Here is a 15417-nt window from a genome sequence, read left to right as displayed (position 1 = left end):
ATTTTTGGCATTTAGTATTTACATTTAAAAAACAGAACTGTGACATCACTCTTTCAAATGTATTGAATGGCATTTAAATTCCATGATTCGATACCCAGTCATCCGTTTTTAAAAATACATAAGGAAGCTCTTTTACAATATTTGAAAATTTGCTAAAGTATAATTTTCGAGAGGTAAAACAACTCTCGTGAAGATACATAATAAAGATGGGCCAAAAATTTTATTCAACTTATTAAGAGGGAAGATACAGTGAGTCAGATATTGAGATCAGCTCAAAGAGTATTGCAGGACCGAGGTATTTAGAGGCGATTTAACATAGGAATGTTAGGGTAAGACTGCTGGGTTATACACAAAACTGGCTAACAGCCTATAGGACAATAAAGTATATCCTTCAGCGTTGTCAGCTGTTGAGAGTGGTGATCTAGCCGGACACTCAAGGCCCACATGCTATTGTAGCAACAGGCACTGGCCACCAGCTTCATTCACCACAGGGGGGACCTGCAGGGACCGCGTGAGCAGGGGCGCCGCCGGACGGAGGAGGGAAGGCCGGTCAGCCCCGCGCGGCGTCCAGGTTGCGCACTGCGCTAAGGAGGTGGGTCGGGCTCCGGTGCGATGGGGTGCCAGGGGTGGGCGGCAAGGCCCTCGGTGCCCCGCACCGGGCTCTCAGGGAAGTCCCCATGGGCGGCGGCACACCGGCACTTCTTACTAGAAAGCGCTGCGGCTCATGCGCGCTCAGCACAGTCCGGCCAGCGGCGCATGCGCGCACGCACCCGGCCCAGCCCGGTATCCCTCGGCCGCCGCTCTTGCCCTCGCCGCGCGGTGACGTCACCGGTGGCCGACGCGCGAGGAGCCGGGCCTCCGAACGCCACCGCCTCCCGCTCGCGCCCTCGCCGCAGGTGACGTCACTGGCCCCGACGCGCGGGGGGCGGGGCCTCGGGTGCCTCCGCCTCCCGCACCGCACCGTCACTGACGGCGTTGTCATCGGGCCCCGACACGTGGTGACGCCATCAGGCCTCGACGCACGGTGAAGGGGCAGGGCGCGCGGGCGGAGCCTCAGCGGGGTCGGAGCTGAGAGGAGAAGGCGGGGAAAGGCGACGAACTGAGGGGGATCGGGGAGGGGTGGGAAGGTGGCGGTCAGAACATGGCGGAACAGATCCCTCTGTACCCGGTGCGCAGCGCGGCGGCCGCGGCCAGCTGCAAACGTGCGGCCTACTTCAGCGCGGCGGGGCCCGGGCCGGGGGCCGAGCGGTCCAGCAGGTAACGACGGTGCCGCTCCACCGTTCCGCCCAGGCGCCCCTCCCCGCCCGGCCCGGTGGGGTCCGCCCAGGGCGGCCGGCTCCGGAGCCCCGCGGGTGCGCCTGACCCGGGGAGGGCGTCCACGGTCCGGGAGGTGCCCGGGCGCTGCCACGACCCCGGTGTGCCCCGGCGCCGGGCTGAGCGCAGAGGAGGAAGAGCCTCTGGTTCGGGGGGCTGCTCCCTCAAGTAGCACTGGCACCGCAGGTCGCACGGCACCGATCACGCAAGTTGTTAGTTTCCGAGACCTGTACTGTGTCACCAGAGAAATCGCGAAGATGGCAGATACAACTTCCAGTTAGTTTTAGAAATACAAATCTTGTTGGGAATCACTTTCACAAGTGTAAAGAGCAAGTGAAGACATTTCAGTTTGTTTACTAAGTGCACGTTTTACTTGAACGTGTACATACAAAGTACTTTGTGTTGACAAGAATTTTTGCTCTTAAGAATGGGAAACGGAGATTCAGAAAGGTTAAATTGTTACAGTTAGTAAGAGGTAGAATTAAACAGTGCAGACCTTTGATTTAAAATGGAAGTCTCATACCCTGGTTGGTTTTAGTTCGTAACTTATTTCTTACCCAAAGGGAAGAATACTACACTTATAAATGATAGAGTGGTTAGAAAAAGAAACTTATAGGAAGGGGAGATAATGCTTTTCAGAGTTGTTAAAATTTTATTCCTGGGCAATTGTAGAAGCAATCAGTCTTTAGTACATAGAGTGAAAAAGCACGGGTTTCAGTATCCAGTTGCTTCAGGATTCCAATTTTAGAACAGTTTTTGGTTTGCGCTGTTTGAGAGGCTGTAACATGTAGTCAAAAGAGTACATATTATGATGCTACAGAGCTGGATTGAATCTTGGTTCATTTCCGTATTAGCTAGCTGTTTGATCTTAGGTAACCATACGCCCTAATTTCCTCTGCTGTAAAATGGGGGGGGGCAGTATGTTTCCTCACAGAATTGTTGAGGGTTACAGGAGAAGTTAGTAAGGTGCCCATTTTTAGTGTTTGGCCCTGAAGTGAAGTATCGTTTCCTTTCTTCCCTGATATTACCTGGAAGAGTAATTGCATAGGTAATCTTCTAAGTGGTTGATTTTAGGAGATATTATTTGAAAACGTGCCACCTATTTCACAGTCGGTTTCCATCACAGTTCACATCTGTGAGTTTTTGCCTTATATATTTTAAGGCTCAGTCATTTGGTAAATACACGTTTAGGATCTCTGTGTCTTCAGGGTGGATACTTCTTTTATTGTCAGGTAATATTTCTCTTTTTGTCTCTGGAAATTTTTTTTACTCTGGAGTCTACTTTAGTAGACTGGTGTAGCCACATCTGCTTTTTGTGGATAAATGTTTGCATGGTGTTAGCATTCAACCTATCTAAGTTGTTGAATTTGAAGTGAGTTTCTGTTGGGTCATGTTTCTCCATTATTCAATCCGTCAATCTCTGTCTTTTGATTGGTATGTTTAGGCCATTACATTTCGGGTAATTATTGATACATTAGAGTTTTTTATTAAGTTTTTTTTTTTTGATGTGGACCATTTTTAAAGTCTGTATTGAATTTGTTACAATATTGCTTCTATTTTATGTTTTGGTTTTTTGGCCCTGAGGCATGTGGGATCTTGGCTCCTGACCAGAGATGGAGCCCATACCCCCCGCATTGGAAGGCAAAGTCTTAACTACTGGACCGCCAAGGAAGCAAGGAAGTCCCCGATACATTAGAGTTTAAGTGTGCCACTTTATTAATCTGTTTTCTGTTTCTTTGGATTCTCATTCTTCTGTTTCTCTTCTTACTTTCCTTTTACTTGAACGCTCTTTTGATATCGCTACAGTGTTTTTTGGTGTAGGTCTTTGTATAGTTTTTATAGTGTTTGCTCTGGGTATTACAGTATATGTATGTGACTTATCACCATAGTGTATTGGTATCAGTATTTTACTATGTGGAGTGATTTGTGGAAACTTCATTTTGGTTCCTTTACCTCCCTTTTCCCCCCTGCAATTTAAGTATCATGTCCTGAGTATCAGATGGTGTTATACTTTTTGTTTAAATCATCAAATATGGTTTATAAAACTTGTGATGATAAGGATAGGTTATTGTATGTACCCATATTTTTGCTCTTTTTTGTTCTTCCTTCCTGATGTTCCAGGATTCTCTCTTTTTTCATTTCCTTTCTATTTCAAGACCTTCCTATAGCCCGTCTTGAGATTTCGTCTTAGAAGGTCTTTATTTCTCCTTTATTCCTGAAAGATAGTTTTATTGGATGTAGAATTCCTGGTCACTTCTTTTCTTAGTACTTGGAAACTCTTGTTCCACTTCCTTCCAGCCTTCATAGTTTCTGCTTAGAAGTCCACTGTCATTCCAGTTGGTGTTCCCTATAGGTAACTCATCATTTATGTCTGGCTGCTTTCACGTTTTGATGTATGTTGGTATGATTTCTTTGGGTTTAACTTGTTTGGTAGTCACTGAGCTTCTTGATTCTGTTGTATTTTGTTTCCCCAAATTTAGGGAGTTTTTAGCCATTATTTCTTCAAGTCCTCTTTCATTTCCACCCCTTTCTCCTCTTCTTTCTGGACTCCAGTGATACAAATGCTGGATCTTTTGTTAGTTTTATGTAATTCCTTTAGGCTCTTTTATTTCGCAGTTTCTTTTCTCTGTGTTGTTCAGACTGCGTAAATTCTATTTACTTGTTCTCAAGTTCCCTAATTCTGTTCTCTGTCATTTTCACTCTACTATAGATCCCATCCAGTGGGGTTTTGTTTCTACTATTTTATTTTTAAGTTTTATAATTTCTTTGTTTCAAGAGAATTTGAAATTGATTGTTGAAGCATACTTATGTTCGGTGCTTGAAATGCTTGTTACATAATTCCAGTATCTGAGTTCATCTTAGTTTTGGTGTCACTTGATTGTCTTTTCTAATTCCCACTGTCAGTGTTTTGGTTCTTTGTATGATGGATGGTTTTTGATTGTTTCCTGGATATTTCATCTATTAGGAGAATGTGGGCCCTGTTTATATCTTTTATTTTAGCAGATGATCACCCTGTTTAGATTTAGCACGTAGGTCCTGGCCTACCTTTGTCGGCTGTGGTTCCAGTGACAGTTTAATTCTCAGGGTTGTGATTTTTGGTGTGCTTGGTTTATGTGGTGCTACTGGAGCTCTTACTTGTCTCTACTTATGCTGCTGAGGAAAAGAAGGGATTCCCCTAGGCCCAGTGTCTTTTGGTGAGAGGTGGTTGTGTCATCCCATGTGGATGGTGAGGCTGTGTTGGCTGGGCAGTGGCTGTGGACGTGCCCCCTCCATATGTGCCCCCTGACTTTCCTGGTGTGTCTTGGTAGGAGAGGAGACTCAGCACCACTGTGGCCAGGAGGCTTTCTGTGCCCAAATCCTTTTTTCTGGTGCCCCTGGCTGCTCTGGCATCTTGGGGAAGAGGAGAGGCCGTGGAGAGAAGCCATTTCCTGAGCTAGCTGCTTCAGTCGCGGGGTTGCACTTGTTGGTGCTGCTGGCCGCCCCCCAGCCTGCTGAGAGAGGGGTGCCTCAGGCTCATGGGGACACGGAGGCTTCCTGAGGCCTCTAACCTCTTGTTGTGGCAGGGACCCTACCTGGTGCCACGTGGATGCCCTCGTGTCCCTGGGTGGGATAGGGGAGTCTCAGGCCCGTGGGGAAGGATGCCAATTCCCATGGCTACTTGTCAATTTTATCTTGCTGGTGGTGGTGGACTCTTGTTCTGCCAGGGGAGTAATGGCCTTCCCGGGCTGCCTTTTCTTGCTAGGTTGGGAGTTAGGCAATGCCGAGCCTGTGTCCTTCCTTTTGTCCGGTGGGGGCATGTAAGATGTCCTGCCACTGTGTTCCTCCAGTTCTGCATCCCAGATCAGCCCAGCTCTCTTCCTCTCACTGCTGCCTTCTTCCCACCTTCCAGAGCTCTCCTGTGGTTGGCTCTTGCTTTATTTCCAAGGTTTATAGTTGTACTTAGGTGAGAGGAGCAGGGAGAAATGGATTGTGACTGGAAGTTGTGCTTCTGCATTATTTTGTGAAGTTCGGCTTTGGTTGTATTTTATCATGGTAACATTTACGAATAGTTTAAAAAGTTAGTTGGTGGTAAAAGGCTTATGATAAGATACTGTGGCCCTCACCCCTCATCTTCATTCTCCCTTATCCCAGCCTCTCATCCCACAGGCAGTTACTTTGGACTCTTCTAGCTGTTTCTTCTGGCACTTACACATCTCCGTTATTTCAGTGGCGTTATTCCTGACTTTGTCAGCATCTGAAATGACTATTTCTAAAGGCTTCCTTGATCTCAACCCCAGCCAGGATAAAATGGGATGCTCCTGCCAGGCTCCTGTAGGACTCTGTTTCCCCTCATACCACAGATTGCACTTGACTATAACTGCTTCTCTTCTCATTAGACTTTAAATTCCATGAATAGAGTGGCAGTGATGGTCAGATTTTACCCCTGTTACCTGGCCCCACGAGATGCGTAGGGAAATGTTCCCCTTCTCTTTTACTTTCTGGAAGACATTGTGTAAAGTTGGTGTTACTTCTTTAAATATTTGCTATTTTCCAGTGAAACCATCTGGACGTGGCGATTTCTTTTTAGGATGTTTTAATTTAAAATTCAGTTTCTTTAATAGTTATTGAGCTATTCAAATGACCTATTTCCTATTTGGTGAGTTTTGATAGTTTGTGCCCCATGACCAATTGGTTTGTTTCAGGTAAGTTGCCGTATTTATGTGTGTAGAGTTGTTTGTAGTAGTCCCGTATTTCCCTTTTGATGTTGTTTCATTCAGGTGTTGGTGGTTTGTGCCTTCACTTCTATTTGTTGGTCATTCCTGCTAGAGGTTTGATCTTTTCAAAGATCCATCTTTATTTTACTTATTTTTTCTATCGTTTTCTTTTTTTCAACTTCGTTAATTTCTGCTCTTTATTTTTTCCTTCCTTTGCTTACATTAGGTTTATTTTTCTCTTCCTCTCATTTCTTAAGGTGAGAGCTTGGATTATTGATTAGAGACTTCTTTTTAGTATAAATGTTTAGTGCTGTAAATTTCCCTCTTGGTACTGACTTATCTGTGTCCAACAAATTCTGGTATTTTGATTTTCTCTGAGACATCCTCTTTGACCCATGGATTATTTAGAAGTGTGTTTGGAAAATTTACTGTTATCTTCCTGTTACTAATATCTAGTGTGATTCCTTTGTGATCAAAGAACACACTTTGTGTGATTTCAATTATTCTAAATTTGGTGCAGTTTGTGACTGAGGATATGGTCTGCATCAGTAAGAATTCCTGGGGCTCTTGAAAAGAAAGTGTATGGTGCTGTTGTTGGGTGAAATGTTCTGAAATGTGATTAGATCTTGTTAGTTAATGGTGTTGAGTTCTTCTCTCCTTCCTGGTTTACTGTCTAGTTGTTGTATGGGTTGTTGAGGGTGGGTAGTTGAAGTCTCTTGAGTGTAATCATGGACTTGTCTATTTCTCCTTTTAGTTTTTTCAATTTTTGCTTCACATATTTTGCAGGTCTGTTGTTCGGTGCATTCGCGTTTGGGATTGCTTTGTGTTCTTGAGGGCCTGACACTTTTATCCTTATGTAATTTCCCTGTCTGTCTCTAGTAATTTTATTGCTCTGAAGTTTACTTTTTTTTTTTTTTTTTTTGTGTTACGCGGGCTTCTCACTGTTGTGGCCTCTCCCATTGAGGAGCACAGGCTCCGGATGCACAGGCTCAGCAGCCATGGCTCACGGGCCCAGCCGCTCCACAGCATGTGGGATCTTCCCGGACTGGAGCATGAACCCGTGTCCCCTGCATCGGCAGGCAGACTCCCAACCACTGCGCCACCAGGGAAGCCCTGCTTTCTTTTGATTTATGTTGGCCTGGCGTATAATTTTCCATCCTTTTAAATTCAACCTACTTATATTTAAAGTGAGTTTCTTTTAGTGTGTGTATGGTTGGTTTATATTTTTTATCCACTCTGCCGATCTGTGTCTTAGAGTTGATGTATTTAGAACATTTACATTCATTGTAGTGATGGTTAGTTAGTGCTTACATCTGCCATTTTACTTTTTGTTTTCTGTGTTTTTTGTTTCTCTGTTTTCTTTTTCCTGATTTCTTGTGGGTTACTTTGAACACTTTTTAGAATTCCATTTTGATTTACTTATGGTGTTTTATGTTGGATCTTCTCTTTGTATAAATACTATTTAGCAGTTCTAGATATTATATTATACATACATAACTCATCACAGTATACTTGTGTTGATATTTTATCAATTTGAGTAAAGTGTATAATTCTTACCATACATCCTTTTATTCTCCCCTATTAGAAATGTAATTATGGGCATACCTTGTTTTATTGTGCTTTGCATTATTGTGTTTTTTACAAATTGAAGGTTTGTGGCAACGCCGCATTGTTAGATGATGGTTAGCATTTTTAAGTAATAAAGTATTTTTCAATTAAGACACGTTTTTTTTTTTTTTACACATATTGCTGTTGCACAGTTAATAGACTACAGTACATTGTAAACGTAACTTTTATAGGCACCAGAAGACCAAAAATTCATGTGACTCACTTTATTGCCATATCTGCTTCATTGCAGTGGTCTGGAACCGAACCCACAATAACTCTGAGGTATGCTTGTGTCTTGTAAAATTATATGTAAATTTTACATATGTAAAAGTACTTAAATATTTCCCTTACATACAATTAGAATTGCACATCAGACAGTGTTATAATTTTTGCTTCATCTCTCAAACATAATTTAGAAAACTCGAGAGGAGAAGGATGGTCTGTTATACTGACCCATATTTTTGCTATTTCTGTTGTTCTTTTATTTCCTGATGTACCGAAATTCTTTATTTCATTGTTTCTGTTCTGCTTTAAGAATTCCTTAGCTATACTTTGAGGGTAGGTCTGCTGGAAACAAATCTTTTAGTTTTACTTCATCTGAGGATGTCTTATTTCCCCTTCATTCCTAAAGGATATTTTCACGAGATATACAGTTTGGGGTCGAGCACTTGAAAAATGTTATGTCACTTCTTTTTGGCCTGCATGATTCTTGATGAGAAATCTGATGTCATTTGAATGATTTTTCCTTTGTAGGTAAGATATCATTTCTCACTACTTTCAAACTCTGTCTTTAGTTTTCAGTAGTTTGATTATTATGGGCCTTAGCGTAGATTTCTTTGAGTTTATACTGTTTCACTTAGTTTCTTGAATCTTTTGTCAAATAGAAGTTTTCAGCCTTTATTTGTTTGAATACTTATGTTTGTTTTGGGACCTTCTTTTTTCTCTTCTTCTGTTACTCTAGTGACACCTTGTGAGATCTTTTCTTTTAGTCCCATGTGGTCATGAGTTCTGTTCATTTGTTTTAAGTCTGTTTTCTGTTCAGATTGGGTGATTTCTGTTGTTCTGTCTTCAAGTTCATTGATTTTTCCTCTGTCTCCTGCATTGTGCTGCTGAGCCTGTCCATTCAGTTTTTAAGTCTCTGCTATTTTTTTTTCTCGTTTCAAAATTTCCAGTTGATACTAATTTATATTAGCTGTTTCTTTGCTGAGTCGTTCTATTCTTTTGCATATGCTTCAACATGTTTGTATTGCCTGTTGAAACATTTTTATGATGAATGTTTTAAAACCCTTGTCAGATAATTGCAACATCTGCATCATTTTGATGTTAACATCTCTTGATTCTCTTTTCTCATTCAATTTGAGGTTTTTTGGTTTTTGGTGTAATGAGTGATTTTTGCTTGTATCCTGGACATTTTGGTGTTATGCTATGGGGCTGTGGACCTTATTTAAGTCTTCTGTTTTATCAGTCTCTTTTAAAAAGAGACTCATGCTGAGAACAGATGCCTGTTGTCTGATTATCTCTAAAATATTAGTACGTTTCTTAGTAGAGGCAACACAATTTTTTTTAGTGTTTTCTCATTGAGTGTCTACATACAATTTTCTCTGAATCTTAAAAATTTTACAATTATCACGATGATAAAAAAATATTTTACAATTTGTAAAGATGAAACTTTTCCTTTGCTGTGATGGTTTGCAATTGAAAGCTTTTTTAAAGTACAGAATGATTAGTAAGATAGCATTTATCCAAGTACCCAGGCCCAGGATTCCTTGGAATCAGAGACATAGTCTTAAAATTTATAGAATTAATTTCCTTTACGGGGGCTGTAGTTCGCACATGTTTACGACATTCTTCACACTTGCCAGCATGAAAATGTCTCACTTAATTTTCTAAACCGACAGTGTCAGCATGAAGATAGAGTTGGTGATTGGGATAGCACATTCTGGGCAACTGGAGTGTGTGTCCTGAGCTAACTGGGCTGCTCATCTGTAAATTTCTAGATTGACATTTACATATATTAGATATCGCACCATTAACTCTGATTCAGAAGTTTGTCTCCATTTATGTATAGCATTAGTGTAATTTCTTATTTGAGAAGGTGGTATTCTCATCTCTTACAGAACATTGTGTAAGAGGAGTCAGTAACTCCAAGGTTACTGCATAAACAGTGTGTGGCCGGGGGCCTCAGCTCGAGGGACTGCCTGACCCTTGTCCCTGTTGCTTGTTTTTGCTGCTGATGTCAAGGCATGCTGCTCTGGTGCTGTTCCTTTAAATTTTTTTTTTTTTTTTAAACTATTCCCTTGTTCATCTCCTCTGCTGCTGTAGGAAGGAAGGAGTTCCAATTTTTCAGAAGTTCATACAGTTTTGCTGCTCATTAATGACTCATCAGTGACACAGTTGAACTTGGAAGCTCTATTTGATGAAGAAAATATGCACATTTCTCTATAGCATTTTGTCGCTTTGTTTTTCTGCGTTACTTACATGTAGGCAAAGAGGGAGTGTTTATTTTTCTTAAAGAAGGTTTAAGCATTAGGTATATTTTAAATGTTTTTCTCCCTTTAATATCAGTTGACTCTCAGAAATGTTTCTCATCAAAGTGGAAACAATAAGGCTGTTGGATACTTAAGATAAAAATGTGAGTTTAAGATAGTTATTGTATTGACCTACTTTTACTTAGATACATGTAAATTATTCGTCTTCCAGTACTTGAATGTTTTGTTGAAAGTTCCTAATTTTTTTAAACCTTTGGCAGCAGCTAAGATAGCTGTCTTCAGTTCTTACCGTGGCGGTACTCTTGGGTTCAGTATCATCCATTCTGTCGTCTTTGTTCACATTGTTGTTACTCATTTTAAAAATATGTTTCCAGAATTATACTTAATTGCTGGAAACGTTGATCTTTCTTGAGTGACAAACCAATTAAGTGTGTATGACACCAGGCAACAAAGACACTTAATATTCTCTGCTTATCCTGTCTCTGAAAAATCCATTATTCATCATCTTATTGTTTTTAAATACTGAGGTAAATTTTTCAATACAATAGGAAAATTGCTTTGGAAGTGGAATAAATTGCTTGCCAGTTCAAAGTCTCCATTTCTGAAGTTGAGGTTACTAAACATGATGTTGCTTATATTCATTATCTTTCAGACTCATTGTACTGCTTTTCTAGCATTAAACTTGATAAGATTGTGACTTTTGCTAAAAAAACAACACAACGGCTAAAAGAGCTTAATGAAAAAGACTAAAAATCTCATTTTGTATACTATGTTATAATATATTTAAGTGGTGTTTTGAATTTTAATTGCATTTTGTATAAATATTCATTTTCTAGTTGACTGTTTTAAAAGAAGTAATCTACACAGAAGTAAGAAAAAAGGAATTTTTGAGAGGAAAAATATTAGTTCTGTTTTAGATTTTATGTAATTTTTTGCCTGAACCATCTCAGATGATAGGTCACTTGCTGTAGGGATGTTTGGTGATGGTATCAGTAGTAATTGCAGTTGTTTGTAGAAGATTACATGGAGAGATTAAAACGAGTATCCCTTTGATCAGTGGAGTAAGGTGTTCAAAAGAGAGGTGAAAATAGTGACTGCTACTTCTCCTGACATATGCTTTCAGCTAGAGGTCTTCTGCTCTCTTGCTTTTAGTGATGATATGGTATTCCATCATGTATTAAAAGCAACTCTGATCATTGATAATGAGGTTTTTCCAGGCTTTTGGGGTGCACAGCACGGTGATCATTATCTTTGTAGATATATCTTGTATATATTTTTAATTTTATGAGATAATAGAACCTGTGCGTTAAAGTTTAATTGCATTACCAAAAAAAAAAAAAAAGGCTTTCGATGCATCTTCACAAATTAGTCTCCCAAAAGTTGTTCACATTCTTACCAGCAATAAGAGTCCCTGGTTATCCGAGACTGTTGTCCATGCCAAATGTTAAGAATTATTTTTTCAGTTGTTTTAATTTGCATGTTTTAAGCGTCCTTTTTGAAAACAAAAATTGTTCCCAGGCTTAAAGCCTTCCACTGCCTTCCCCGCCTTCCACTGCCTTCCCCTCCTTCCACTTTGAATTCGCATTACGCTCTTCCTTTTGGCCTTCCAGTCTGTGGGGCTTGCCCCGCTGCGTCTGCAGCTGCATTTGCCGCAGCTCCGCCCGGCTCGCTCCCTCCAGCCACACTGGCTGTCTCTCCTCCTGCAGCCCTCCAGGCTCTGCAGCCCCTTCTAGGTCTTCCTAGACCTTGGTGTGCTTGGCTGCTTTTCATCCAGGTGTCGCTTCTTGAGACTCAGGCTCCTGGACAATCTGAGGAAGACCCCTCCTGTCACTTCTGGTCTCATCATCCCCTTTATTGTCTTCCTAGCACTTTCCCCTTTGAAAATAGTTTACGTCTTGTTTTTGTCCTGTTAGTACCTAAGCTGTGTATGAGCAGGGGCTTCGTGTGCCTCTTTGCTTCTGTCCCCCCAGGGACAGTGCTAGCACGTAGTAGACGCTCAAGTGTTTGTCGTAAGGTCCTAATGTGGTGGAGTGTAATTTTCTAAGTATAGCTGTATTTCTTCCTTTGTGAATTGTCTTTGTTCATGTGTCATTCAAAGTGTTTGCTTTTTTATTGATTTTTATTGATTTGTGAGAACTGCTTATAAAGAATCATTTTTTCTGTCACGTGCTGCATATTTTCCCCCATTTTCTCATTTGCTTTAAAGTTTTCTTCTTTGATGATGCAGCATACAGACCTCCAGAGTGCCTGGCCATAGTAAGGACTCAGTAAACTTTAGCCATCCATTTTCCCGGGCTCCTTCGTCTAAGACGCCTGCAGGAGTTCTTTTTCATTCTGGTTTATTGTCTGATTGACAAGCCTGTTCCCAGATGATGGATCTCTTGAGTAAACTTGCCCCGTGCGTAAGGGTGCAGCACACTGACTGTGGCAGCTAGCAGGAGCACGAGGAGAAAGGGCCCTGTGCTAAGTGCGGGGAAAGCCGTGTTGCAGGAATTAGCTCGCGCGCTGGGGGTGTGGGTAGTGATGAGGGGATATCCGTCTTCCAGTGGTTACTTGGCTGCGGGGGAGCAGGGTGTCATCAACAATAAGTACAGAATCTGTTCTTTTTTAAAGAATTGTGGTAAAGTATGCGTAACATAAGAAATACCATCTTAACCGTTTTTAAGTGCACAGTAAATGGCGTTAAGTACGTTACCGTTGTTGTGTAACCGCCACCGCCATCTACCCACAGAACTTCCATCTTCCCAAACTGAAACTCTGTGCCCCTTAGACACTGACTTCCACCCTCCCCCACTGCCCGCTCACCTGTCTTCCTCCTGTCTCTGGAGTTGACTGCTCTTGGGACCTCATGTAAGTGGAGTCATTCAGTGTTTGTCTTCTCGTGTCCGGCTTATTTCACTGAGCATAATGTCCTAAAGGTTCTCGTTGTAGCTTGTATCAATTTTCTTCCTTTTCATGGCTGAATGATAGATATCCCATTGTATGTATGGTCCGCGTTTGTCTATGGACATTTGAGTTTTTGTTCTTTCTTATAGTATGGTTTTCTGTGTTAATTGTCTAAACATGGGAATTAAATGAATATACGTGACGTGCCTAGATTACTGCCTGAGAGTCTGAGCTCTCAGTAACTGTTCAGTGCTGGTTTCCTCTCCTTTAGATCAGCAGCATTGTCCCTTCAACAGTGCATTAGTAATCAGCAGGGTAGTGGGAGGGACAGGTTGGTGGCTCCTTCACTGAGTCTTCTGTTTTCAGCACAGCCTCCCTTCCCCAGAGGAGGGGAGGGCTGGTTGCCTAGTTGGGTGGGAGGGGGGCTACAGTGTAAGGATCCAGATGTTTCTTTCAGAGCTTTCAGTCGGTTCTTATTTCAGCGTCCCTTCAGAGCGCTCCCAGAGGCACCCAGCGCTGCCGGTCTTCAGCCCTGCTAGGGTCCTGAGGTTCCAGTCCCTTGGTTCTCTGGTTTCTTCACTGCTGGCTTCAGACTCCATTTTCATGGTTCTGCTTAGTTGTTTACCATCCATACATCTGCTTCCCCAGCTTCTTACATTTTGTTATCTCCTCTTTTGTTTTCTGTTCTTGTAGATTTACGCTTTTTAAAAAAAGCAATATTTTGCATATTGAAAGTAGATTATGTATTTAATCTTCCATGAAAGATTAAACATGAAACATTTTAATCTTGAAACATGAAACAAGAAACATGAAACATTTTTTCATTTTACACGTATCTGATTCGTTCTTCTCTTTCAGAAGACTGGTTTTCTGGTTTCTTACTCTACGTACTGGCATAGACCTCCAACAGCTCCTATCACAGGAGATAGTAGCTTTAGTTATCGAGGGAGACTGCCGCCTTTTTCTCAGCTCCAGTCGCAGAATTTTCCTGGACAGCTGTGGCTTAGCTTGGTTGGCCGCCTGTCCCCGACCAACCACAGGAGGGTTTGAGGGTCCCAGGCAGCTACACAGCAGCCCTTCCTGGGTGGTGGGCGGAGTGGGCCAGGTTCCTAAGGAAAGAGGAGCTGGTGACCTCCCAGCTCCTGCCTGCCCTTGGCAGGCCAGCTCCGTTTATAGCAGCTGCCTGCGTCGTATTTCAGAGACCGCAGACTGAAAATGAATAAAAGCAGACTCAAGATTCTCCCTCTGCTGCCAGAAGCCTGCTTCTGCTAGTGTTTTCTGTCCTACTGAGCGGCACTGCCGTCCTTCCCGTATAGGCCGGTCATCCTTAGGCTCTTGTGTCCTCTGAGTTCACAGTCAAACATCACCTGTCTGTGTGCTCTAGCTCTTAGATGCCCTGAATCTACCCACTTCTCTCCTGTTTCCTCCAGCTCCTTTGTTCAAGCACTGTCTGTCTCTGTCCTGGACTCCTGCAGCGGCCTCCTAATTGGCTCCAGCTCTGCCTCGACCAGTTCTCCAGGGCAGTCAGAGTGCAGAGCGAATCTCATGTTTGCCTCTCACCTGAAATGGTTGTCTTTCCTGTGATTTGCAAGGGCCTCCACTGCCAAGTTCCTTCTGCCTTTCTGGGCTCGCAAGAGGCCCTGATCTTACGTCTGCACGGGCCACCCCTGCTGCCCCTTATCTTCTGAACTGCGTCCAGCTAAATTGAATTTTCCGTACGAGAGGGGAGCAGCCTCGGCCATAGCTCATTGGTGGTGTAGGGCCCGTGTGACACCAAGGTGCTCTCCTTCCCTTAAATGAGTAAATGTACCCGCCCCAGTCTGATAAGGCTGAGGTAAACTGCTTCTCGTGTTTTTGGTATCTCTCATAGCTCTCATATTGGTGGGAGTTTAAATTTGCAGTTTGGCAATATGTATCGAGTGTTTTACAGCTTATGACTTTACATAACAATTCTAGTCCTGGGAATCTCTGAAAGAATTCATCTAAAATATGGGAGAAGTGCTATGCACAGATATATTCACTGAAATATTTTTTAATGGGGAGTTATAAATGTCTTCCCTGTAGGGGATAACTGAGTAACCTGGTAAATCCTTTCGCTGGACTATTTTTTAGTTACCAAATGTTGAGAAGACGGTAGAGAAACTTAGGTGGGAGGTTGACATTGGCCTTCACGTCCAAGGACTTTTTTCCATCACTGAATTCCATTTGGGCTTGGGTTCTTGACAGCTAGGCCCTTATTTTAAGAATAAAGTCTCATGAAGACAGGCTTTGGGAATCTTGCCTGCTGACCTTTTCACAGAATCCTAGTAGGCAGAGTGGTACATGGCACCGTTGCCACACACTCACATGTGCACTGGAACACCCAGGCACCCACCCACCCGTGCACAGGCCACACACACGTGCACACACACACTTCCCTGAAGGAT

The 15417-nt window shown here is 42.5% G+C and overlaps 1 protein-coding gene across 5 annotated transcripts in view; it reads left to right on the top strand.

The window, feature by feature from the left end:
- The first annotated feature begins 1127 nt into the window (after positions 1-1127).
- The window catches only part of ATP9B (ATPase phospholipid transporting 9B (putative)), a 224170-nt gene continuing 209880 nt past the window's right edge, over positions 1128-15417 (top strand). For 4 of the 5 annotated variants that reach the window (XM_060121782.1, XM_060121781.1, XM_060121785.1 and 1 more), the window contains exon 1: positions 1128-1257. In XM_060121782.1, the coding sequence (XP_059977765.1) occupies positions 1142-1257 (116 nt within the window). In that variant the 5' untranslated portion in view covers positions 1128-1141. Of the gene's footprint in view, positions 1258-1507; positions 1527-15417 lie in introns of those variants that run through there. The other variant, XM_060121783.1, reaches the window with a different exon arrangement.

This window comes from Lagenorhynchus albirostris, chromosome 14 (genome assembly GCF_949774975.1).
Source record: "Lagenorhynchus albirostris chromosome 14, mLagAlb1.1, whole genome shotgun sequence".
In the NCBI taxonomy this organism is placed as follows: Eukaryota; Metazoa; Chordata; class Mammalia; order Artiodactyla; family Delphinidae; genus Lagenorhynchus; species Lagenorhynchus albirostris.
Note: the sequence above shows the minus strand (reverse complement) of the source record. Positions and strands in the feature narration are given on the sequence as shown.